The sequence below is a fragment of the Agrilus planipennis genome, unplaced genomic scaffold (assembly GCF_000699045.2).
Source record: "Agrilus planipennis isolate EAB-ADULT unplaced genomic scaffold, Apla_2.0 scaffold21, whole genome shotgun sequence".
Lineage (NCBI taxonomy): Eukaryota > Metazoa > Arthropoda > Insecta > Coleoptera > Buprestidae > Agrilus > Agrilus planipennis.
This window is the reverse complement of record NW_020439030.1, coordinates 1,454,873-1,481,813: the sequence shown is the minus strand read 5'-3', so window position 1 is coordinate 1,481,813 and position 26,941 is coordinate 1,454,873. Positions and strand designations below refer to the sequence as shown.

Sequence of the window (26,941 nt, the reverse complement as noted above, 5' to 3'; positions counted from 1 at the left end):
GGAAACTCATATACAAGAAACAAGAATGTATTGCTTAGCTAAAAGAACTTGATTATTTTGATATTTGTTGTGCTGCTTTTCTAGAAGTCAGTTAGGCACATAATAATTATATTAGATTTTTTAACGATTTCAGAAAACTTAAGGAGCATATCTACTATTTCTAGGATACGAATCCCTTCATTTTAATATTATTATCATAATTCCTTTAGAAGATATTTGTATGTCCCAAAATAAAATTAAATACAATTACTTTAAAGAACACCCAAAATCGTTATTCTTCTGTGCTGTTTATCCTTTTTTTTCTATATATTTAAAAAAAAGGGTCACATAGAAAAATACATTCTTTTAATTAAAAAAATAAAAACAAAACATAACTTACAATATTTTTGAAACCCCTGTAAAGTCAAAATTGTTAAAAAAGCTTTTCAATTTTATTTACATCATGGAATAATTACTAATACATTCGTATAGATTAATATGCGAAACAAACTTAATAAACAACAGCACAAATGAATAGAACAAAAAATCCCAATGTAAACGAAAGAGTGTAACTAACTGATGAGTTACAACCATCATATTCGCAAAGCAAACATTGTGTTACAGCATAACTTCCTGTACCCGCTTGATTCGATAATCTCGTACAATGGTTTGTAAATTTATTCTTCACATTGCAGTATCTCTCAACTGTTCTTGTATTACCATCTGAAAAACATACAAATAGACATTTTAAACGATTGCCTGCTTTTAGCACATAACTAGCAGCAATGTCATAGCAACAAATATTAAAATATTTGCTAAAGTCGTTATTAGTTTGAAGATGTGCAAGATGCCAGAAATGCAAGATCAAAAAATCAAAAGCAGGAATACTTTACCATCAGATAATAGAAACAAAAGTATTTTTAAGACAATTTATATGCATACAATATGTACATAATAATAAAGGATAAAACTAGCATGCCGGAAAAATTGTTCTTATTTTGGGTAAAGGTCTAGATGAGGGCCCCTACCCCCTTCGGGGAGGGGTGGAGGGGATCGAAAGAGGAGGTCTCCCCCACCACTGTACCATAAAAAGTTCGTGGCGGTCTCACCCGCATAATAAGTTATGGGGGTTCAAAGTTAATAAATATGCCAATTTTTATACATTTCTAGGCATGTAAATATTTATATAGTCATTCTTAAACAATATTCAAAGGTAAAACTAATGAAAAATACATAAAAATATTGAGAAAGTTATATAAAACATTATTTAAATATCTTTATCAATAGGTTAGGTTAGGTTAGGTTATCGGGTTTTGTTCAAGTGACCACCCTCTTTCGATCCCCCACCTCCACCCGCTTGAAAATAATTATTTTATTGAATTTTATTTGAACTATAGTGTATGAAAATTGTCAAAATCATCAACTTTCAACCCCCATAACTGTTTATGGGGGTGAGACCGCCGCAAATTTTTTATGGGGTTTTACTCAGGCAACCACCCTCTTTCGATCCCCCTTACCCTCTTTCGATCCCCCTACCCTCACCCCCATCTAACCCTCAAAACTTTTTATGAAGGTGAGACCGCCACGAACTTTTTATGGTACAGTGGTGGGGGAGACCTCCTGTTTCGATCCCACTCGGGGGTGGGGGCCATCATCTAGACTTTTACCTTATTTTGTTTTTAACTTATAAGTTAATAATGTAAAAAATGTCAAAAATGAGTAAGCTTAAATGGAATAAGCTTCAAAAATAAGACGTCATGTGTTAGAAACAAAACGTTTAGATAATAACTTACAAAGCTTCTCCACTGTAACACACTGATAACGACGTGAGTTTCCTCTTTTGAGCCAAAAGAACCTTTCCATGTCCCTTGCTTCAGTAGCATAAGTGTCGTTGAAGCTTTCCACCAAATTGGAAAACGTTTTCCATCTGTTCCAGTCAAAATTCTGAGCATTCGGCCAGAAAAACTTCCCCATTTGTTCTTTATCTGTATCACTAACTTCATCAGTGTAGTTGTCAATCAGTTTCGAGAAAATATTCCATCTATTCCAATCGAATTTTGTAGCATTCGGCCAAAAGAATCTTTCCATTTCTTTCTTCTGCGTCCCTTGGGTATCGGTGGTATTATCTATTATTCTGGAGAAGATGTTCCACCTGTCCCAAAACGAGTCCTGTACGGCTGTATTAGAACAATCTTCTGGTCTAAAAGTATTCTTGTTAATGGGGTCAATGCAGTCGTTCCCATTATAACCGGTTGAATTGCATCTGTAGCAGCTCAATGAAAACACTGCAAACAGTAAAACATTTAAAAGCAATTAAAGTTGGACTGTAAACTAGTAATTAGCTTTTAAGCCGTTTGGTATCATCAAATGGTCTTTTCTTTTACCTTTTTACAAATTTAATTAAAGTATAGAATTACTTCCGCCTATTGTCGTTTCGTTCCGCAGAATCAACCATCAGTGGACTAATTTAACTAGGGAAGTTACTTCAAATGCGTTAAAGATAAAATAAAGGTCAAATCAGAAGCACACACGATATAGGATTCTGTGGCGGCTTATAAACTTCATAATAATTACTGAAAGATTAATGAAGTATGTACTATACTATGTTCATGTTCAAGATATGCCAAATAAAAAATTCAAAATATTCGTTCGCTAGATATACTTCATTTACTTTTTCTAGCGATGTGACCCTTTCAATGTCTTGGATGCGCGCTGGCAAAATCGTAGGTAGGGAGAAAAAAGGTCATTATACACTCGACTCTTGTTCATTAAACATACTTTTTCGTACAGTACCTGCCAAAAGTTTTGTTCAATCATGAATAATAGTGCGAGTCGAAAACAAGCGTTAAAGTCTTTAATATTTCTTCAAATATAAATAAACATCTCGTTGATATTTTCAATAGTAAATGGTACCAATAACAGCACATTTGAGCAAAACAATTGTAGTGGATAAAATGGTCATTTTTTCCGTGCAGTACTGTACGGATTATACGCTCCTCGCCGGTTAAGAGTTTGGCCGAGAGTTGTCTCCTTCCTTTTCTGGCCTGGTGCTGTTCTTTTCTACTTTGCGCCGGTCAAACTGAAGGTCACATCGCTACAGAAAGTAAACGAAGTACACATAACACTAAATTCATCTCGCTTAACGTAGTCAATTTGTTTTCATTTGTAGCACCAAAAGAAGTATCTACTTAACAAAAGTAATTATAAACACGCTAGGTTTTATCCGCGACTTCGGTCACGTTGAAATCCTAAATATGTATATCTTTTCAGTATTTTGTTCTGCATAAAAGGCACTCTGTTTCCTGTACCCCTGACAGTGCGTGAACAAAATTTCATGATTTTATCTGCGGCTTCGCTCACGTTTATGTCCTAAATACGTGTCAAAAATCATCGACGACCACATAAAACTAATTTTTCTTTCCCTCGGGAACAATATTTTTTCTGGATAAAAAGTACCCTATGTCCCTTTCTGTAACCCTAACAATGTCTGTACAAAATGTCATGATGATCGGCTGAGTAGCTAAGCCGTGAAATTGTACCAAACAACAAACAAACTTACATTCGCATTAATTTATAATATAAGTTAGGATTAGAACCCAATAATCCTAATAATAGTAGTTAGTATTGATGAAATTATTTCGTTTTAATCTAAAAAGGGAAATGAATATTTATATAATCAACAGTTAACATATGTACTTGGCTAGTTTATAAACTAACGGGATAGGATACTCTCTGGTAAACGTCTAGTTTGACAGGTATGCTTAGGAAGATAAGATTGCGGTAGGAAAATTACCTTCAAAAGGCGTATAATTACAATACTACAATTAAAAAATTATTTATTTTGTAGTGCAACTATAAATTTACGGTTTTCGGGTTATTCCCTTTACTTGCGCTATACGATATTGCTTCTTGCAAAATTTTATCATCCTCGTCAACGGGACGTGCCCTATAGGTTTCGATTCCCTTGCCAGCGTCAAAACGACATAAACGACCGATTGATTGCGTTGATTTAGAAGTTTGATTACATAATAGCTGAAGGGGATTGCAGGCTTTAATATTCGATATTACTTCAACTTGATACTTGTACGCGTTTCTACGGAAAACAGTCTTGACAGGCAGATAAACAAATAACGAAGTGATCCTGCAAGGGGTCTTTTTTTATTTTTGAGGTAGGGATATTTATCATTTGAAATGCAACATCTGGAGGTATCGTAATGTGCATCTCATCATAGTACCACGGTGTAGGAGATTGTGTAGAAAAGATACCCCAGTTAACGATCCGTGAACGATTGGGAACAATTACCTTGTAACCATATGCGCTTTCCACGAAACACACATACCTATTCGAGACCTTCGGAAACAGCTGATACGTAGACAAGTCAGTTGTACGTAATGATTAGTAATTGTCTGCACTCGTAAGCGTTCGATTGGCAAACTATTACCATAAAATACAAAAATAAATTCAGTGTTGAAATATCAAGCAAACATCAATCAATTTGACCTTTGGCAAGGTTAATACGGTGCGAGTGGTGCGAGATGGCTCACTCTACTTCTTTATCATGTACCTTCTTTTCCCTTAATTTTTCAGGGGTAGGTACTCACCAGACATAGTGTATTCGTAGAATGATTCGTACAACAGTTTGAAAGCACAATTGTTTACAGTATTTTGTAACCATTTACAAATACCATATGAAGAAACGTTGTATCTAATAATTGTTGTGAATTATTACATCGATTCATCTTGAAAATTGCCTGTCTCTCCTTATAAATAATTTATAGAACTTACTTAATGATTCCCATAGCTAAATAATGCAAATTCAGATATGTAGAAAAGCTTTCATAAGTTAGTATGAATGCCAAAGTAATTATCACAAGCCTGAAAGTGCTGTGACATTTCTCTGTTAATCGTTTATACATATATGTATACAACTAACATTTATGCTCTTTGCTGCCTTGAAGAGCTCGCTGTTTTAAACACACACAATAAACAACTAGACTTTCTACTTAAGGTATTTCAATTTTTAAAAGTTTCTTGTAAAGGTACATATGTTTTCTAAACAGTAAACATCTTATTGTGCAAAGTTTAGCGTAGAATTGGAATAAACATTAAATCACTTTTTGGGTTATTTTAGGAAGGCGAAGTACTCAGTACATCATTTATTGAACGAACGAAACATTTTGACCATCTTAAGCATCTTACTATGTAAGCATTAGCGTAAAATTTAAATAAAAATCCAATCACTCTTAGTGTCATTTTAGGAAGGCGAAGTTTTCAATAAATTATACATTCAATGAACGAAAGCTTTTGACTACCTTGAACACCTTATTATGCAAACTTAAAGTAAAATTGAAATAAAAATCCAATCACTCTTTGAGTCACTTTAGGAAGGCGAAATTCCCGATAAATTATAATTTGAATGAACGAAAGCTTTTGACTACCTTGAGCACCTTATTATGCAAACTTTAACGTAAAATTGAAATAAAAATTCAACTTTATGGGTTATTTTAAGAAGGCGAGGTACTCAATAAATTTTTTATTGAATGAACGAAAGCTTTTAACTATCTTAAGCACTTTGCTATGTAAACTTTAGCGTAAAATTTAAATAAAAATCCAATCACTCTTTGGGTCATTTTAGGAAGGCGAAGTTCTCGATAAATTATATGTGGGTTGCACTTTTTTCAATAATACTTTACTAAATACGTCGCCTTCAGAAATTGACCCAAACATAGGTCAATTTATGCATGGGAGAAAGGGTAAGTTCTCAAGTTTTCATAACTCTCACAACTATCGCATGTATGGCAGAGAATTTCAGCATTTAAGACAATTATTATATCAGAAAGAAAGAATTATTAAAATAGTAAAAAAAAAGTATCAGATTAAATGATCAACATCTAGACAATTCGCAAGACCAATACCAAAACTTGGGTGAGCTTTGCCTTTGCTCACCACTGCATTATATCCTGAGAGTAGTCCCATTCCCTTTTAAAGTACATAATTAAATCCGAGCTACTACTTTTAATTTATATCTCTGTATTAGCGTAATACAACGTACTCACCAGAATCACAAAGAAGAACCAATGAAAAAACCACCACCCACATAATGCATAAACGAGAACAGAAAAAGTATAAATGGAAACGATTGCCGATAAAGATTGAACGTAATTTCGAATGCGTTTAATATTTAAAATATCCTTATCTGAGATTCGTATGCGTTAGTGTTCATCGGAAAGTTCGGAAAAGAGGAAACCAAACCTTCGTTTGTCGATTGACACATTTTCCTTATTTAAAGACCGAGAGATTGCTATTAATTGTTTCCTAGTTTCTTACGAAAGTTTGTCGTAATTAACAAATTCAAATTCAATGTACGTGTTCCACTTAAATATATTATTAGGTGCAGAGCGAAATAATTACCAATTGCACTTAACCAAATAATTTTTTATATTAACGACGGTATTAGGCCAATCACTTTCTATACTGTTTTGTAAAAGTAAATAAGTAATGAAAATTACATTTAATATTAATTGCTTGAATAACATAATTATACCTAATTACAGAAAGATGAAAAATGTCGAATCGTTAGGGTTTTAACAACGTATTTTGTAGATAAATTAATTAAACTAGATTTAAATATAAGTCGAAAGACCGGACTGTAGGACAATGTAGTGGACACTTAAAAATAGGATTAAAGGAACATATTCTACTAAAAGCCTGAATATGTTCGATTTTCTTGATAAAAGAACCCATAAAAATAATTATTATTTCTTTCATTTTTGATAAAAAGCGTTTTTGTAAAAAATAAAGGCCTACTTGTGGCTTAGCACATCTGCTAATTATTATAATTAATACGTTATTAATGATAATATCAAAAATGTAATTGATTCAATCTAAGGCACTATTCAAATATACGAAACCGTCCTTAAATTATTGTTCAAGCATTTAATTACTTATACAGTAACAAGAATTTATTTATACAAATAAAAAATAAACTAGAAACAAATGTTGTTCAGTTTTGAATTTTTGTCTCTTTTTTTGTTGTCATTTTACTTGTTAGCATATGCGGTTTACGTAAATATTTAACAGATGTCTAATGTCTAATGCCTTCAATTAGTATAATATTAACTGCAATGTGCAACCATATCAAGGATAAGAGTGAATAATCTACTTAGGTGTTTATAATGTAACTGTAACAGTAATCATGGTTGTGATTTTCTTGCAAAAATTGTCAAACATCAAAGGATGTAAATAACGGAAAATCCAAATAAAAACATCGTTTTTATGGCTTCCTATTAACTGTGCAGTGTAGTACGTGTTGCAATTTCTAAACAGTAGAATCTATCGGAATTCTATTGGTTGCCATTGTTTAAGTCGTTTTTTATCATTAAATTAAAATGTGAATGGCGTTGCAGATTTAGGTCTATGTATATTACTCAATAAAGATTATGAAAATAAAAATATCTGTAATTATATTATAGAGCTGGGGAATTATTAATTGATTATCGAAAACGTTAGAAATGAAGAGGTACCTACTAGAAAAGGTAGGAGAACAGACTACGTAGGACACCTTTTTAGGGATGAAGGGCTAGCTAGAAACATATTGGAAGCAGAAATAGGATTTAATTAAGAGGGGTAAAGGAAGGCCTAGATTAAACCACAAATAGGGGATCTAGTATTTGGGAAATGGGAAGATTCGCTCAGGATAGGAAAGAGTAGAGATGCGTGTCGATGATGATAATAATGATTTTTATTGTATTCTGTAAAATGATGTAGGTGTAATATTTTATAGCGAAGCAATCAAAATTCCTCTAAAACCGTAAACTGCTACAACTTACTTTACAATTCATTATTTATTTGTCTTGGATTGATGTGTCCAGAACAATTATTATTGTCCGGTAATTTCAGATTTTTGATAAGACAATGATAAAAGTAAGTTACAAAGTTGCATAAGTACTTTTTTTCTTTGGTCTTCTACTTAAAAATAAGTTTTCTACATATTCCTCACTAGAAAGCCTGACTCAACAGGTGCAGTATTATTTATTACAAAACTATCTAATGTTGTTAACTGTTTCTGATAATTATTTTACTCATGTTAACCGCGCCTAGTCATTTACAAACTACAGTGTAATCAGTATCTGCATAGTCTCTGAACTTGTTTGGTTAGGTTATCTGGTGTATCCTTTACCAGTGTGTAAAATCTTAAACTGAAGATGGGTCGGTTACTCGGTTTGTATCCGACACCTTTTAGGATCCGTCCGGGTACCGAATAATGTCGGCGCGTACCCGGTAGTACCGGGTAATTGTAGCAGTAAAAACAGATAAAACAAACACCAGAAATAATAATGTAATAACTAACAACCTAGCTAATAAAAATTGGTAATTAAGATGGTATTGGGATAGATCGTTTGACCTAATTTGTATTAATTATATTATTAATTACATTTGTATAATTTGTTAATTTGATATAGTTCTTGTGTTTATTTTTTTTTATAAACCGAAGTGGAACAGCTACTGCTAGGTACCCGGCTATCGGGATAGTAAAATCACTATCCTGTGCATCCCTAATTTTAACCATTCTTTGACCATATAAATTTAACAATATTTCTATTGAAGCTTGAAGCCAAGCCGAACTATTACCCAATAAATCACTTATTATGAATATATAACGAAAACAAAAGGATATAATCGGCACCCGTCCTGTCCATAGTCGAAATTAATTGTGATTTAATTGATTCTGAGATTAAGTAATTATTATAATTTAATAGATCAAGTAAATAAAGTGTCAGGTTTAATTTTATTAAAATTAATGTTAATTCAATTATAACAATTTTCCTTTAATTTGAGTAATTTGTAGTGGGAAAATTAAAAATAAAAATGAATTTTCATTAATAATATCAACCCCTATTAAATGTCAAAATGGTTCAAATAGTATTAATATAGTTACTTAGTTCGACAGATTTGTGGACTAATAAGTACTGTTTATCGCTGTTGCTGTTGTCACCTCTCATAGCTTAGTGATCAGAGCCATTGGTGCGTAAAGCCAAAGATCCCGGGTTCGATTCCCGGAACAGCAACAATTTTCCTTTAATTTGAGGTAATTTGTAACGGGGAAAATTAAAAATAAAAATGAATTTTCATCAATGATAATTGTTGCTCAAGAAATTAATGTAGAACCTTTTCGTTTTTAGTAAAACATCTAGCTATTTCCAGCTAACTAGCCTCAGTTACTTTTAATACCATCAAGTTTGTATTAATTAAAAATTGATTTAGGCTTTCACGCTTATCGTCTAAAGAAGCTCGATTTCCAGATTCTAATCGCACCGGAAGGTTCATCTTCACTAAATTCGTGTTGTCGATACTGAATCTCCAACATTGATATAAAATGATGGAGACGAAACGTCGAATACTTTTGACGCCACCATGATCCATCATGGTGATAATCATCAATAGTATGCGGTTAGAATTCAGAAATCCAGTTTCGTATATGTTCATTACGGGTATTGTTATGGATTCTTTTAAAAAATAATAAAAATAAAAACATTACCGACTACACGGAGAAAACTAAATTTTTATGACAAAGCAAAAATTACAATTTTCGATTATAAATGAATATGCCGTAGAAATAGTAGAATTTATTAGGTAACTTGTAATAATCTCAATTTTGACATATTTTTAAAAATTATTTCAAGTTTCTTAGTTATTACAATTGAATTTGTAATATCAATTAAAATACCTAGTAAATTTATTTCTGCAGCGATTTTATTTTTACAAATTCGGGTCCAAATTGTAATTTTTACTATTTTCGCTTACGAAGCAACGGGCTAGTGGGATAAATTGTAAATATCATCTTAATATTTAGGTAAATTTTCGTTTTTCATTTTCTCCGTGTAAGTCCACTATTTTCCCTTTGATCGTATTATACTTTTAATCACATATACTTCTTTTGCAGATCCATGTTATTTTCAATCTAATACACCACCATGGGAAAAAGCTTCAGTACCATTCTGAATAGAAATTACCAAAAAGACAACCGAAGTACCGCAAGTACCGGTAGCAGCGGAAGGGCATTTTTCTTTCTCCATAGAACATGGGCAGTTATTTTAACTGATAAGAGATCTAAAAGCCGTACATTTCGTTCTTCAAAGTCTGATTATGGTAGCGAATACGACACAAACACGATGTGCAGCTGCAGGCAGTGCCACAGGAAAAAGAAATTTGACAGCGACTGGGAAAGGTAGGAGTTCAAAAAATGCTATTTTCATTTTGTATATTTATTCCTCAATACGTTGTAAATTTGAAACATTAATCAATCAATGGGTGTTTCATACTTTTATATAAATCAGAGTCACGAAGCTGAAAGTTAGTTAGGTTGCTTGCGAACGACTGTGTATTTGCGGTTGTCTACTTTAAGTAACCAGGCGTTTGAATTAACGATAAGTCAAGGTCGGAGTAATTATGCTAGACAACACACAATACGCTAGAGGTAAGCGAAAGAAATGAACGGAGTCAAATGTGCAAAATATTTATAGTATTTATACTATGAAATGGTATAGAAAGTTTATTATTATAAAATAAAGTTCTAACCCAAAGAACTGTTTTCTAATAGTAATTATTAATTTTATTTTTATTTCTTTTTAAGCTTTTTGCTAAAAAAAACGAGACCTTATTTTCTAATTCAAATTCCTATTTAATTCTTTCTGAAATACCATTTGAAAATTATACTTTTGGTCATCCAGACACATCTTTAAATTATATTGTTTACTTAAGTACATATTTTCCCAAGCAGTTCTCAATTTTGCACCAATTTTATAAAAGTTAACAAATAAAAGTAGAACAGATGTTTTTCATTCGTTAAAAAAATAAAAAAACATGGTTTTACAATTTTATAGGGTTCAAATAAAAACACAAAGATTTTATAACAATTTTTATGTTTTAAACTGAAACAAAGAAGATCAGTCCAGTACTTTCATTTTCTCTATCCCTTTTTTCTATTATACGTATTAATGCAAATTCTTCTTCCACTTACCTATAATATTCGCTTTTCGTTACAAAGAATGGCCCCTAAATTACAGAGAGTTAAAGTGTACGGTTTGTTAAAAATCCCGGCACCTCCACCATATTGTATATGTACGCGAATTTGTTATTTCATTTAAAATATCATTGATTGATAATAATTTATAGTAACAGGGGTTAAAGAATATGATGATAATGGAATATAACAAGAATAGTTTATATAATAGATATAAAAAGTAATTTATATTGAGAATAATTGAAATAGATGCTAATTTGACGATAACTAATAAATCATTAAAAAATTATTAGTATTTGCCAACCTTATTATACACATGGGGAATGGTAAAAATGGCAAGTGCCAACGATTAGCCGTTTCACACCCTTAAGTCGCTTCTAGTAATTGTTTGATTAATCTCCTCATTGTGAATGTAATTTGACCATGTATATGGTTGCTAATTGACCTACTAACCGAGTGGTATAGGTGTTGCAACTTTATACGAAAAATTTAAAACTTACAGATTGTAGCTGTTTTAAGATCCACATTTGTTGCGATCTATGAAGACAACACCCTTAAGACTGTGCTATTTTCTTTTACTTGTTCCCTTATACTTTATTATTTGTTTTTGAAGTTATACTTCTTTTAGCGCGCTGAGAAGAAAATAGTGGCATGTAACAATAGCGGCGTGCGCAACATGCAACGGAAGTAAACGCGCGCAGCTTGCAAATGTCAACAGCAACTGTCAACTGTCAACTATAATCGATATTGGAAACATATGCAATTACTATTACGTATATAGCGGCTAAATAGATATGTAAATAGGAGACAACTTGTGCTTCGTTTAGATAAGTACACACATCTCTTTTTTTAACTGATTTTATTTAATTACACATCAGAAAGTAATTGATAAGTGTTGTAAAATTGACATCTCCTTATAAGTACTTTTCTAATGACTCATGAATATTTCAATATGTCGATCTGGTAACGTCCTTCCGTTACTTTTGCTTTCAATCTAATATTATCTGGAACCTGTTACGTTGCATCATGTTAATTATCTATCACCGGTTGATGAGGAGCCTGCACACACTATGTTATCAGCCGCCATTTGATGGCGTTTTTTATGTTTTCGTTCACTTTTCTTGCCTACAACTATGTTCAACTTTGACTAACATTCATGCATCTTAATCTCCCTGGCAGAATGATTCAGAGTGAACGAAAAGAAAAGAAAGAAGTTGCTATAATTAAAGCGACATTCTAATACTTATATTATTGTATTATGTTAAAATTTAGCGCAAAAATCTGCAGTTATCTTTCAATAGTAAGATATTATGCGATAGATTAGACTAACAAAAATAATAACGTGGGTGATATACATTAATTTGAAAATTTAATTAATAAAGAAAAATCTACTTAGTGTTAATTGCTTTTTGATTATGACGAAAAAATTAAAATTTCATTGGGTGAATCGAAAGAAGTAAAAACCCTATGACCATTTGGACCTTGTAATCTACCTTACTGCGGCGAACAATTGGGTTTTTGTAGTTGGAAATAGGTGAGCTAGGTTACCCCATAATGAGAGAATAGTTTGATGCAGCTTTAAAAACTTAAATAATGATCAAGCACCTGGTATACAGCGAATACAGACAGAAATCTTAAAACATGCAGGACAAGAGGTTATAGGTTAGAGATTGTATATTTTTTGGCTAGATAGCCACATATACTTACTAGACGAGGAAGGTCCTGCAGGACTATAAACGAAATGTAGTAAGAGTCATGCCAAAAAAAAATAAAGACGATAGAAAATGGAAAGAGCGCGTACATAGGATTCCTAAATTTAGAAAAAGCATTTGACAAAGTTAAATGGGACAAGATGTTAAATATACTTAAAAATGTAGGGATGAGATACAGAGATAGAAGAGTGATTGATACATAGTTTGTATAAAGAGCAACAGGCAGCAGTTATAGATTATAGACCGAGTGGCATGGCCAAAGAGATTTAGGCCACTGATTAGCATTCGGGAGGGCGTCGGTTCGATTCCAGGTCCGTCTGTCTTGATCCAGTCCTGGGACAGCAATATTCCACAGATAATATTTCATTCTCTTCAGTCTTCATTTCGTCCGTCTCATCATTCTCATCCAATCCACCGTCCACCCATTTCCACGATTCCTAAGAGTAGGCTAAGAGGATCTTCTGCCATACGCTCCGGCGTAATCCAGCATTACTGATTGGTGGGAATGAATCACACAAAAGTTTTTTTTATAGATTATAGAGCTTGAGCGGCAACGTAGAAAAGAAAAATATTGGGAAGGTAATCAACCAAGGGTGCACACTATCACTGCTACCTTTCAATCTATGCATCGAAGACGCGATAAACATCATTAAAGGCAGGACAAATTTAGGGTAATGAAGATACAGGAACAAGAAGTTAGTATTAGCTTAGCAGACAAAAAATAGAAGAAGACACCGCATGGTCGAGTCGCCATTAATAAAAAGAAGTCATTTCTATCTCGCCAACGGTTAATTGAAAATTTCGAAAACGATTGTTGAATGTGTATGTACAGAGCACGGTGTTGTACGGGGTGTGAAACATGGCCGGTGGGCGTGACAGAAAGGAAGAGGGGGAAGAGGGGTCGCTGGCTTTGGAAGTCAATAAAAAATAGGCGAAAAAGGTTAGTAGGACACCTTCTCAGGAATGAAGGGCTAGTTAGAGACATATGAAAGGTAAAAAGAGGGGTAGAGGTAGATCTAGATTACACTAGCGTTCACAAATACCCGTGTAGAATTTATTTTTGGGAACCGATTGGGTCCCGATTGGGTTTTCCCCAATTGAAATGGGTCCCAAACGGGATACCCAACCGGTTCCCTATTGGAAATGTAACGCCTTCCCCANTAACGTAAAATATTTCAAGTATAATATGAGTAGTATATCACATGATAGTATAAGTATAATTTTTACTAAATAACTGCATTTTCCGCTAGGTTATGTTCGTTGGAGAGTCACTCACTCTTTCTTCTAATCTAGGCTGCTCTTCAATATCATCATGAGTATAATATAAGTAGTATATCACATGATGGTATAAGTATAATTTCTACTACCTAAATAACTGCATTTTCCGCTAGGTTATGTTCGTTGGAGAGTCACTCACTCTTTCTTCTAATCTAGGCTGTTGTTCAATATCATCATGAGAATCATTTAAATTGTTGAATAAAATAGTATCATGATTTTCACTTGAAACACTTTCTGGAATTGAATTATTGAACGTTGTGTCACTATTACCATTCTCACAAGCATTTTCATGACTTAATATTGTCTAACCTCAAATTTTCTTCTCCATGTATTAAAGATAATTCTCGAGCTTTTTCAAGAAATCTTTTGACACGTAAACGTGTAAGTTCACGACGTCTTTCTTGCGATGAATTTGTTGGCATATTACATAAATAAATTGTTGAAAATATCGATGTTGATACACGAAAAAAAAAGATATCACCGAACTGTTTTGTAAACTACTAGTAGTTATACTGGTCACGAACGCACGCTACCCCCACTTGGACTTCAAAATGTCTTGGATTACAATAAAATGAGTCTAAGATATAGTTAGGGAAATCCCAATTGGGTCCCAATGAATACTTTCCAATGAATGGCCAACTGTTACATAAAAACATAGGATAGAATGAATAAAATAGCTATTTATTATTGATAAATTAAATAATTATTAATTACTCTTCGATAAGATTGTAGTTGGGAGGTGCAGTTTGGGCAAAGCTTGGGATTGCCCTAAAATACGCAGATTAAAATTCATTGGGTATAGGTGGGAAATGCCCAATTTGGGAAATTCCAACAATCTCCAATAGGAACCCAATTGGAATTTGGGAATTCCCAAAATAAATTCTACTCGGGTAGTTAAGGTGTAGGATGTTATAGTTTTAGGGAAATGCGAAGATGAGGAGGTGGGTGTCCAGCTAGCTTTAGGACTGACGACCTTATGATGATATACCAATAATAAATATTTACTATGAACCATGACGTTGAATATTCAATCATTCAATGAGAATTTTGCGTATTGCGTTTTATTCCATTATGTCATGAGAACAGAGAAGAAAGTAAACAATAAATCGATCACTCAACGCATTGCTTGCGTCTCAATGACTTTCTTCTAATGACACTTCGACACTACATGAGTAACCTCATGCATATTTATTAATATCGCATGTATCCGCTTTAACATTTGACAGCAACCACTGCCAATATTAGCCTTGCGACTTCCCACTTATTAGAAAACAAATCAAAAAGGAATGCGTACAACGGCCGATGTGATGCATGGGTTTGTTGATTTGTTTAACTTTTCAAGCAAAATTTTTCTAAAGATGCAGAAGGAATATAGGTAAGAAGATTCTGCAGTTCTCCACATCTGTTACACGTTACAAAGTAATTTAGAAAGTGACCGCTCCTATGCGATTTAGTGTTCAGTTTTTTAATACCTTCAGCTTCTATGATTGATTGTATCAGATCATCTAAGAAAGTGACAATGAATACTAATTAAAATCATAGTTACAATTGACGAGTACGATCAGTGGCGCACTCGCAATGGGGCTCCTATAATGGGAGTTAAAACAAAAACATGATCCATAGCTGTAATATTATTTCATCATATACGATAACCCATATGCTCAGAAATCTAAAGCACGTTCAACTTTTGTTTACTGTTTAGTCTTCAAGAGTATTCTTTAGCGTTTTATATAACTTGCTAACTTCCTAACATTTCATTTTTGAAAAGTTTAACCCAGGTATCTCCTTCTGCTTCAAATCCATTGATAACTTGCAAAGAGAGAAGCATTTACTTCTGTATTAAAGATAGTTAGTGATACTTAGTTTGTATAAAGATCAACAAGCAGTTATAGAGTTGGAGCTGCAAGGCAGAGAACTAAATATTAAGAAGGGAGTCAGACAGGGATGCATACTGTCACCGCTGCATTTTAATCTATACATCGAAGACGCGATCAACATCATTAAAGACAGTACCTACAACTGTAGGGATAGATATACAGGGGTAAAAGATTAGTATACTTGCAGATGATATGAAAACGAAAATACTGGTAAGCAAGGGAAGAAAAAGTAGGGAAAGAGCGAATATAAAGACAGGAGACGAAAAAAAGTCGAGACGGAAGGAATAGTAGGAATATAAAGCAGAGAATAGCGCTGGGTCAAGTCGCCTTCAGTAAAAAGGAGTCACTTCTATGCTCGCAAACGAATAATTTAGAAATTCGAAAAAAATTATTAAAGGTGTATGTTTGGAGCGCGGCACTGTATGGGTGCAAAACATGGACGGTTGGCGCGGCGAAAAAGAAAAGATTATTAGAAGCTTTCGAAATATGGTGTTACTGGCGAATGATAAAGATACCGTGGATAGAGAGGATTATAAATGAAAAGGCATTAGAAAGAATAGGAGAACCGAGGACTCTATGGAAGTCAATAAGAAATAGGCGAGACAGGTTGGTAGGACACCTTCTCAGGCCTGAACGTATAGTCAGAGACATGTTAGAAGTATAAACAGGACTTAAGAGGAGTAGAAGTATACCTAGATTCGATTACTGTTCGCAAATAGTTAAGGATTTGGGTTGTTCTAGTTTTGGAAAAATGCGAAGATTAGCTTAGGATAGGAAAAAGTCGAGGTTCGTGTCCAAGTATCCTTAGAACTGACGACCTTATGATGATGATGAAAAGATGGTTATTCTGTAATTGCAGTGTCCACAAGAATTTCATATAGGAAAGCATGAAAACCGTTAATGTACTTAGTCTTTCCGAATTTTCACTTACGGTAAAATGATAATAAATAAATAAATAATATGCTAAGTAATGCTTAAAACATTTTTATTAGCAACGGTAAGAAAAAGGGCTTCTAACGTAGCTAAAATCGAAACCAGACTAAATAAGCAATGTAGTATTTCATTAAAAAATGATATTAAAATATTATCATTTACTTTGTAGGAAACAGAAAAATGTAACTAATTAAGAAAGAGTCCTTTGTATAATCGTAAACCATATTAGGTATTCACATCAAGAATAAGAAATGCAAATAGTTTCTCTTTATTACAATGAGAGAATAGAAAAGAAGATATGTATCCATATCACACAATCATACTACATGCTACTTGTAGATTCCAATCCGTAATATTACACAGAATTCACATTTCTTATACCCGTATGTAAACCCAATCGATACCAAGCCGACTTAGCAAATTTACTTTAAACTAGTTCGCATTATTTGCACTTCACTTTCTTGAATACGTCTCATTAAATGTGTGAGAATATGTATCTAGATCTCCAACGAAGAAGTAGATAGTACAACAATTGAAAGTGGTAATTAAAACAAAAGAAATACAATAAAATCATTGATGGATTTCCACTATATATATATATATCTTTGACAAAGTTTGTACTATCCAATCCAAAGGAAATAATTCTAACAGAATATATGACATTATTTATAACTAGCTGCCCCGTTCAACTTCGTTCTGCCAAAATTTATTGAATTGTAGCAGTCCAATAGACAAAATAAATAAATAAAACGTATTTCAGTAATTTTTTTTTATAATACGCAAACACTTTTTTGTTCGAAGTTTATTTTGGGAAGACATAAATTAATATCTATACAGCCTAATCAACTTATAGATATATCAAAGATAATCCTAACGCGCCTTTGTCTTGTTTTGATTAACGTCAAATATCAGCTGGGGACAGATATTTTAATTTACCCTGTGGTTTGTATGGGAAAAGAGAAGTGAGGTTTTTAGGTTTTTTTCGGACAATTTTTCCAATCTTGCTCTTCATAAGAACCTTCCTTGAAGATACAAGGCATATCTAAATATACTTACTGTTAGTCTAGCACTATACTGCAACTTTATAGACTATATGTCTTTAAATTTTTTCTATTATATAAAATTGACCATTAAACATGACTTATACGGTACGGAGTTTTAATTGATGGTATAACAACAAGTGACCGAGTCACAAGTTTGAGAACCGCTGCCTTAGCAGGACGTTCAAGAATCCTGCGCGCATACCACCTCGTCCCTAAGTCAGCTCATGTTTTCTTTACCATTATACCATTATCATTAAATGACTCAGTTCCATGAATTGTGACGGGACAGATGGTACATGCAAAGAAAAGTGATATGTATGCAGAAGTGGCAGTTTTTGTTTTGCAAACGCTCGTTGTACTTTTTCTTTTATTATGAGAGGAGCAACATGTCGAAGAAAGAAGAAGAGAGATACGGTGGGAGCAGGAGAAAGACAGTAAACGTGAATGTTAACGTATTTGTACGGTCGAAAAGTATAATGCACTCCGAAAAGGGAGAGAAGTCTTAAATAATATACACGTATGGCGGTTTGCGCCAAAAAATTTATGCCATTAACCGGAACAAACGCAGAAAGATAAAATCAAAACCAATTTGTAACTCAGTAAGATAAAAAAGGATCTACGGTCAACTTCTTCAGTACAGTAATAATAAATAATATGTCCTTACATTACCCGTCGACTCATTTGGACAAACGAAATATAATTTTTAAAGTTATACACCTCATACGGTGCCTAACTGTCAACTGCAACAGTCGATTGTAATCCGAAACATTTTTAAAAAAAAACTTTATAATTATTTACATTTATTAAATAAATACATAATAATTCTAGTCCAAAGACTTTTGGACACTTACCTCCACTCTTTCCTATCCTGTGCTAATCTTCACATTTCCATAAAACTAGAAAAAACTCAAACTTTCAAACTTTTGGGTGTTTCATTCCCACCAGTCGGTAATGCTGGTGGGCGGGCAGTCCCTCCGAACTATACCGGAAGGTAGGGCGGAAGGCTCTCTTCAGCCTGCTTTCAGGAATCGTGGGAATGGGTGGGTGGTGGTTCGGGTGAGAAAGATGAGACGGACGAAATGAAGACAGAAGAGAATGAAAGATTATCTGTGGAATATTACTGCCTCAGCATTTGCCTAAGTGATCCAAGGAAACCACAGAAAAACTTGGACCAAGGCAGACGGACCCGGAATCGAACCGCCGTCCTCCCGAATGCTAAACAATGGTCTAGACCTCTAGGCCATGCCGCTCGGTCTAAAACTAGAACAACCCACATCCTTAACTATCTGTGAACGGTAATCTAATCGAGGTCTACTCCTCTTAACTCTTGTTTCTGCCTTAACATGTCTGTGACTATTCTATCAACTTATCTCGCCTATTTGTTACTGACTTCCATGAAGTTTGTGAACAGTGATATAATCTAGGTACCCCTGCCCTTTATCGTCTTGTTCCTGTTTTTGATGTGTGTCTAAGTAAACCTTCATATCTCAGAAAATGCATTATCATCAAATCTCTCCTTTTCCTTAATAATTTTCATTCCACCTAAACCCGTCTTTTCCATTGGAAATTTTGGGCAAGTGCCAGGGCCTCGCGATCGACGGGAACCCCCTAGTTTCTACCAGATCCATCCACTCACCGAAAACCAATATTATCGATACACATTTCTATATATTGGAACTGCATGCACAAGATTATCAATGTATTGAGAATCTTTTTAAGCATGATGATTACACTAACCTATAAATGCTAAAGGAGTTACAAAATAATTGTTCAATAGGATTACAATTTTACTTATCTAGTCTTTTTTGTTGTTTGAACAAAGTAGTCCTCTGTCAAAGCCACAGGGGCCCCATTATCCTTATGTGCCCAGGGTCTCCGATAAGTTAAAGACGGTCCGGATTCCACCCTCTGTGCTTCTATTGTTTCTAATTGCTCGTCATTCCTGTAACGTTTCTAACCATTATCATCATTCCCCCGTAACACCACACCTTTGTCCTTTACCAGATTTCGCACCCGTACACAGAGCTGTACTGTAAACATTCATCTTTAACAATCTTTTTCCAACAAAGAAGTGATTTCTTTTTGTTAAATGTGACCCAGCGCTAGTCTTCATTTTATATCTCTACCGCCCCTTTCCTTATGAGTTTTCTGACTTCCTAGATATTGAAAATCAGCAACTTCCTCTAAATTTCTAGTATTGAAAATACTACTGGGTTTGTTAATATGAAATCTATCTCATGAAAAATAACGTCGTTGAGTAGCAGATCTGATGGTCTATCGGGGTTGATGGTTGAAGATTACTAGGCCTCTTACTCTAATCACAAGTACCTAAATGTAAATAAACACGTAAAAGATCAATATTCAGTGATTGAAAATTGTCGATGCGTTGCATCTATGTTGTAATCTAGTTTCGTTTAGGATTTGTTACGTCAATAGTTTTTTATTAAAGGAAATTCCTAAAAAAAGGCATTTGATGTCAATATGGCGTACTTTAACCTCGGTATTAAATTTAATTCTAAGAAAATCACACGGGGCTGTTTTTTCCGAAAAAGTACCGTTCCTTCTTATGGTCAGTTTTATCCCTTTGACATTGTAAACAATAACATAATTAAGGTTGCATCGAAGTCTTTTGTCTAAAATTCGTGTTCCATTACCGTTACCATCTTGGTTATTTCCAGTAATAATTAATAAATATATAGGAAGTCTGTCCGACAATAATCCTTAACGAGAAATTTCAACTATTTTTAAATTACTTTGCTCTAACAGTTTCACAACATCATAAGTAAATACAAACCTATACATGTTTATTTTTTCATGATTTACCCACTAATCACAAATGGTGATACAAATCATAAGGAACGCTAATGATACTTAGGATCAAATTGAAATAGCAGAGACCGCTTCTTTGTGCAACTTATTATAGAATTCCAGTAGCTATACCTGGTATTTTCCATCCACGGCATCCTCATCTTTAGTAACCTTTTCTTTTCCGCAGCGCGCACCGTCCGTGTTTCGCACCCGTACAGCGTCACGCTCAAAACATATACCTTTAGCAATCTTTTTAGAATTTCTAAATTAACCGTTCGCGAGCATAGAAGTGATTTCTTTTTATTGAAGGAAACTCGACCCTGCGCTATCCTTTGCTTTATATCCCTACTACTCCTTCCGTACTGACTTATCTGACTTCCTAGATAACTAAAATCAGCTACTTTTCCTAATTTTTCGTCTCCCATCTTTATATTCGCTCTTTCCTTACTTTTTCTTCCCTTGCATACTAATATTTTTGTTTTACTTTTATTTATTTTAATACAATACTGTTTTGTCAATATCGCTTCTATTTTATTTAAAGCTATCTCTAACTCCTCTTGCTAGATGCTAATACTGCAATATCATCTGCAAATCTAAGTACACTAATCCTTTGCTCCTCTATATATATTCCTACAGTTGTACTGTCTTTAATGTTGTTGATCACGTCCTCGATGTATAGCTTAAAAAGAAGCGGCGACCGTGTGCATCCCTATCTGACTCCCTTCCTAATATTTACTTCTCTACGTTGCAGCCTCAGCTCTATTACTCTCTGTCGTTCTTTATACAAAGTAAGTATTACTCTTCTATCTCTGTAACTCATCCCTACATAACTCCGGCATACATTAATTTGTGGATGACGTGATAATGCCACACTTTAGTAACATCCTGGTAAGAAGGCAGACATAACCTTTTTTTGTGTATTTGTAAATAAACTCAAATAAGTAAAAGCAGTATTCTTTTTTTCGCATAACAGAAAATTAGGCGTCTCTTTTTATATTTAAGCATTAAACAAATGAGTAAATTTAAGGAAGACATAGAGGAGCACTATTCTGTAAATAATTCCAAGCACACTCCTTTCAAAATTATTTCTAGATTATTGTAAATATTCAGTTAGATCTTCCGTCCCATGTTGGTCACAAGTAACAAAAAATTAAAAATGAATTAATGTAATTAGATGGTAGGTACATCTTTATTTGTTTAGTGGCAGAAGTGTCATTAGAAAAGTAGTATGGTAGGTCGAAAACCTCAGTGAAACGTCGTAATTAATTAGACGTCATCTACAGAGACGACCAACATTGACGCCGCCATTCCACATCTCCCTTTATCCTGTCGATGTCGTCGTCGATTGAATGCTTCTGCGTTTGTTGTTGATGTCATCGAGCGTAGAATAAGCATCATCGTCGTCATCATCGCGTAACATTCTTTATCGTCAACGGTACGAATATTGGACGCTGCTGGAGGCTGGAAGTTTGATACAGTCAGTCAGCCTCCTTCAGCAGTGAACAGGAGTCTTTCGGTAGGCAATGCTAATCACGATAAGCACAGTGGAGTCTAAAGACAGTATGATGGAGACTCAATCGCCCGCATTAGCAATATACCTATAGTTACCGGCACCGGTTTAAAATCTCAATCAGAATATCCCATTTCAAATATTTCAACAACATAATATTTTACTAACAAAATAGGTATCTCAGAGGTTAAATATGTCTGAAAAGAATTCCAACGACAAAATATCGCACAGACGAAATGTCAGTATGAAATTTCAACGACAAAATATCCCACCAGCAAAAGCCAAATTTTTTAATTAAAAATTCCAACGATAAAATATTCTACCAACAAAGTAACCCAAAGGCAAAATATGTCAGTGAAAAATTCCAATGACAAAAATAACCCTACTAAAAACTATCCCATATGAAATATAACAGTAAAAAGTTCCAACGACAAAATATTCTACCAACACAATATCCTAGAGGAAAATTGCCCTAACAACAAGTATTTCAACTACAAAATACGTTAGTCAAAATATCCCAATGACAAGATGCCAATGACGAAATATTTCAGTCAAAATATTTTAAAAAGTTATACAAATCAAATTTACAACTACAAATTCCAACGATAAAATGTACCACGGCCTTATATCCACTCAAAATATCGTAATGATAGAATGTCCTACCAACAAGTAGTCCCACTGATAAAAGATATCAGTCAATGCATCCTTATGATAAAATATCAGGAGGGAGAAATATTTCAGTCAAAATATCCTAATAATTAAATATCCGAACGACAAAAGATTCCATTCAAGGTATCTCATCATCATTTAACAAAATATCTAAAGAGCAAGTCATTATTTCTCATATGAATTTTAAACATTCATTTTAATTATTCCTATGAAATAATAGCAAACTCTTTAAGGGAATAATAGTAAATAATAATAAATCTCATATGGATCTCGATGACCAGGCAGGAATAGGATGGGACTACTCGCAAACCTGGTTCAGCCGTTTTATCTTTGCAAAATATCTCTTGTTTGCTCGAAATATATTTGTTTTGGTTGAGAAGTTTACAAAAAATCTTTGAACTCGAAATTCCAGCGTACAACTCGAAATTCCAACTTTCAACTCGAAATTCTGACTTGCAACACGAAATTCCGACTTGCAACTCGAAATTCCAGCGTACAACTCGAAATTCCCACTTGCAACTCGAAATTTTAAGTTGTAATTTGAAATTTTGACTTGCAACTAAATTATTTATTGAATTACCCGCAAAATAAGACCTTAGGCTTTCCCTATATCGAAACCCATGAAGGAATTATAATTCGGGCTGAAAGATGACCATAGTCTAAATAACCGGTCGTTGCAAGTCGGAATTTCAAGTTACAAGACGAAATTTCGAGTTACAATTTTTGCAGAACTTGTGATTTCATTTTATTCGCTTCGATCCGAAACAGGAATCACATTATCTACTTTTCTGGTTTTGATTCACTGTGCTACGCCACGGTGGTAACGGGAACTCTGGGAATCGCTTAAATCTATTTTAACGAGCACCAGTTCTTTCATTATGCAGATGGTTCGATGTTAGATAACGACATTCACGTCACGGTCGGTGGTTAAGAAAGAACCAACTTGTATCTGGAACAATTACGTTATCGTGAAGGCGTTTTGCGGAGCACGTGCTGGATGCATCTACCGATTTCGTCAAGCTACGATCGGAAGCTAAAAAAAAAAACGAAAAGCTTCCTGATAACTAGAATATGGTAATGACAATGAAGCTGTGTAATTGCTTCCTTTACTTATATATGTACGATAAAATATATGTAACTACAGTCGAACTCTGTTATAACGAAACCGAAGGGACTAAGAATTTTGTTCGTTATAGCTAAGTGTTAGTTAGTTAGTTAATATAAATAAACATCTCATTAATATTTTCAGTAATAAATGGTACCAATAACAGCACATTTGAGCAATGCAATTGTAGTGGACAAAATGGTCAATTTTTCCGTGCAGTACTGTACGGATTATACGCTCCTCACCGGTTAAGAGTTTGGCCGAGAGTTGTCTCCTTCCTTTTCTGGCCTAGTGCTGTTCTTTTCTACTTTGCGCCGGTCAAACTGAAGGTCACATCGGTACAGAAAGTAAACGAAGTATACCTCACATTAGCAGCTGCTATTTATGCATAGTGTAAGAGATACCTTTCCAATAACTAAGAGAGAGGGTATGATCACAATAGTTTACAAGGTTTTTGTACATAAAATTTCGAGGGTACAATTTTATTTGAAAATAGTTCGATGAGCTGAATAACACTGAATGGTGGAATAGTTTGAAAACTGTTTTCTGGAGGAATTTCACAAAAAAGAATATACATAAATTATTGTAGATTTATTGACCGTTCTACCCTGTGACAAGAACTCATAATGTACCACGTCCTGAAATCGAAGCAAACTGTAAGCAAAACCTTCACATTCGACCTAACTTGGAGCGCTTTTTTCGGTCTTGGCTCATGCGGCAGCTTCCATTGGGATGATTGAGGTTTGGTTTTCACATCATAACCATAAACTCATGATTCGTCACCAGTTATGACCCTCTGAAGAGCAAACTTGGGTCGTCGCGGTCAACAGCTCCTTAGCAATGTTAATGCGATGCTGTTTTTGGTAGAAATTGAGCAACTGAGCGGAAATTCAAAATTCGCAATACTTTTTGAACAAACCTCGTATCTTGTTAGTTATATAATTGTTATTCTAGGATGATTCAGGAAGATTCTAGTGGGTGGACCTGGTCCACCTGCCCCTTTTGCTACGCCAATGGCTACGGATGAAACAATTCTTTGTTATTTTCTTATTTTTACAATGTAGATAGACATTAATATCGAATGGCAACTTATAATTGCATTATAAATTCAAATACACTGCATACAATACAAAAATTTCTTCTGAGAACAATTGTTGATTGCATATACATACATATTTATAAGAAATATGTATGTATAGATACATATGTTGCATTAGTATTACAGTGTGAGTATCGAATATAATTTTAACAATACTTTATAAGCATTTTGAATAGTATGAATAAAGCGGTAAACAATAGCACTGCTACTAATGGATCGTATCAAATACTTCACATACCTTTACTAACTAGTACCTACTAACGAAAGGTGGGTTATGATACAATTAGTTACTATATAGTTTTTTTTTTTTTTAATATTCGTTGTGATATACAATAAAATTGAAATCTCCAAATGCATATAGCACTTGTAAAAAACATTCCTATAATTTAGTGAAACACCTACTCATGAGTTGGAATTGAAACTGGGAAATCCTTTACCAAAAAAATAAAATCATTTCAAAATAGTCAAGAAACATTATTATTATTATTGTTAACATAAAGTCAAGATAAAATATTCTACCAACAAAGTAACCCAAAGGCAAAATATGTCAGTGAAAAATTCCAATGACAAAAATAACCCTACTAAAAACTATCCCATATGAAATATAACAGTAAAAAGTTCCAACGACAAAATATTCTACCAACACAATATCCTAGAGGAAAATTGCCCTAACAACAAGTATTTCAACTACAAAATACGTTAGTCAAAATATCCCAATGACAAGATGCCAATGACGAAATATTTCAGTCAAAATATTTTAAAAAGTTATACAAATCAAATTTACAACTACAAATTCCAACGATAAAATGTACCACGGCCTTATATCCACTCAAAATATCGTAATGATAGNATAATTTCGTATTAGAAATAGATTCCTAATTTTAGGAAATTGTTAATTTACCTCTCTTGTCCCAAAAAGTATTTCTGGATCTGTCCCTGACTTATTTATATACTTTGTAAAAAATTGAATTGTTACCACTACGGATAAAATACTTATTGCAAAATTTCTTACATTATTTAGTTAAAAATTAAATACAGTTTCATGAGATTTCAGTTAGGATACAGTCAGGGCATTGAACTGCCTGCCTTAAATTTTTTAACAAAGAAGACCATTACATAATAGCCTCGCTTTTCGTGTTCAACCGAATTTTACACAGTAAAAACAAAAATCTGTATTCGAAATGGCAGAATAAGTAATGTATTTCGATGTCTATTTTAGATACAAACGTATTATTAGCAATGCAGAATAGAATCGTTTAAGAAACATTAAAAATGTATGAGAAACATACATACATAAGTGTCAATTTATTTCTATAATATTTAAAAATCTAAATTGACTGTTTGCATGAAATTTCTAAGAATAAATAGAATTAAAGTAACAATAACTTTTTCTATGTGTTATCTATCGTAGCAGTTCAATAAATCTTCAATAAAGGATAATTTTGAATACACAGGACAATAACTCAATGAAAAATAAACGTAAATAAAGACTTCAATATTTTTCCTACATACACAAATTTCAACTAAAAGATTAAATTGATTTCTCTAACTATTTTCAACCATCCTCTAATTAGGAATTAGGAATAGCAAAGATTTCTTCTCTTTTCGCCTTCTTCAGTTTTTTCAGTATTATTTAAGACGGACGTTAATAGTTTTTGTAGACTTCAGAGTTTTGAGGTAATCCTACAAAAAGAAATGACAAATCCTCGATCGCCCTGTGCTAAAATCAGACGTTCCAGAAACAGCGGTCTGGTTTCATTACGCTGTGACATTGATTGAACACTTTATCCCTTTTTTATCTAAACCTTTGCGTTTTCTTCATTCGAGGCTATGTTTAAATCTTAGATTTCCAAATATCGGCTTGAAACAACCGAAGGAGACAAGAAGTCCCTTCTATTCCTGGA

General features: G+C 33.6%; 1 protein-coding gene and 1 long non-coding RNA gene across 3 annotated transcripts in view; one reads left to right on the top strand and one right to left on the bottom strand.

Annotated features, from left to right (window-relative positions):
• Window positions 1-26,941, top strand: part of LOC108741257 — a 121,558-nt gene that overhangs the window by 33,826 nt on the left and 60,791 nt on the right. For both annotated transcript variants that reach the window (XR_001938480.1, XR_001938481.1), the window contains exon 2: window positions 9,924-10,208. This is a non-coding gene — a long non-coding RNA (uncharacterized LOC108741257). The remainder of the gene's footprint in view (window positions 1-9,923; window positions 10,209-26,941) is intronic.
• On the bottom strand, window positions 403-6,119 carry LOC108741247. Its single transcript, XM_018475978.1, has 3 exons — window positions 6,037-6,119; window positions 1,773-2,264; window positions 403-702 (listed from the first exon to the last, which is right to left on the bottom strand). Exons 1-3 carry the CDS (start codon window positions 6,077-6,079, stop codon window positions 491-493), a joined length of 747 nt encoding a protein of 248 aa, XP_018331480.1. The 5' UTR covers window positions 6,080-6,119; the 3' UTR covers window positions 403-490.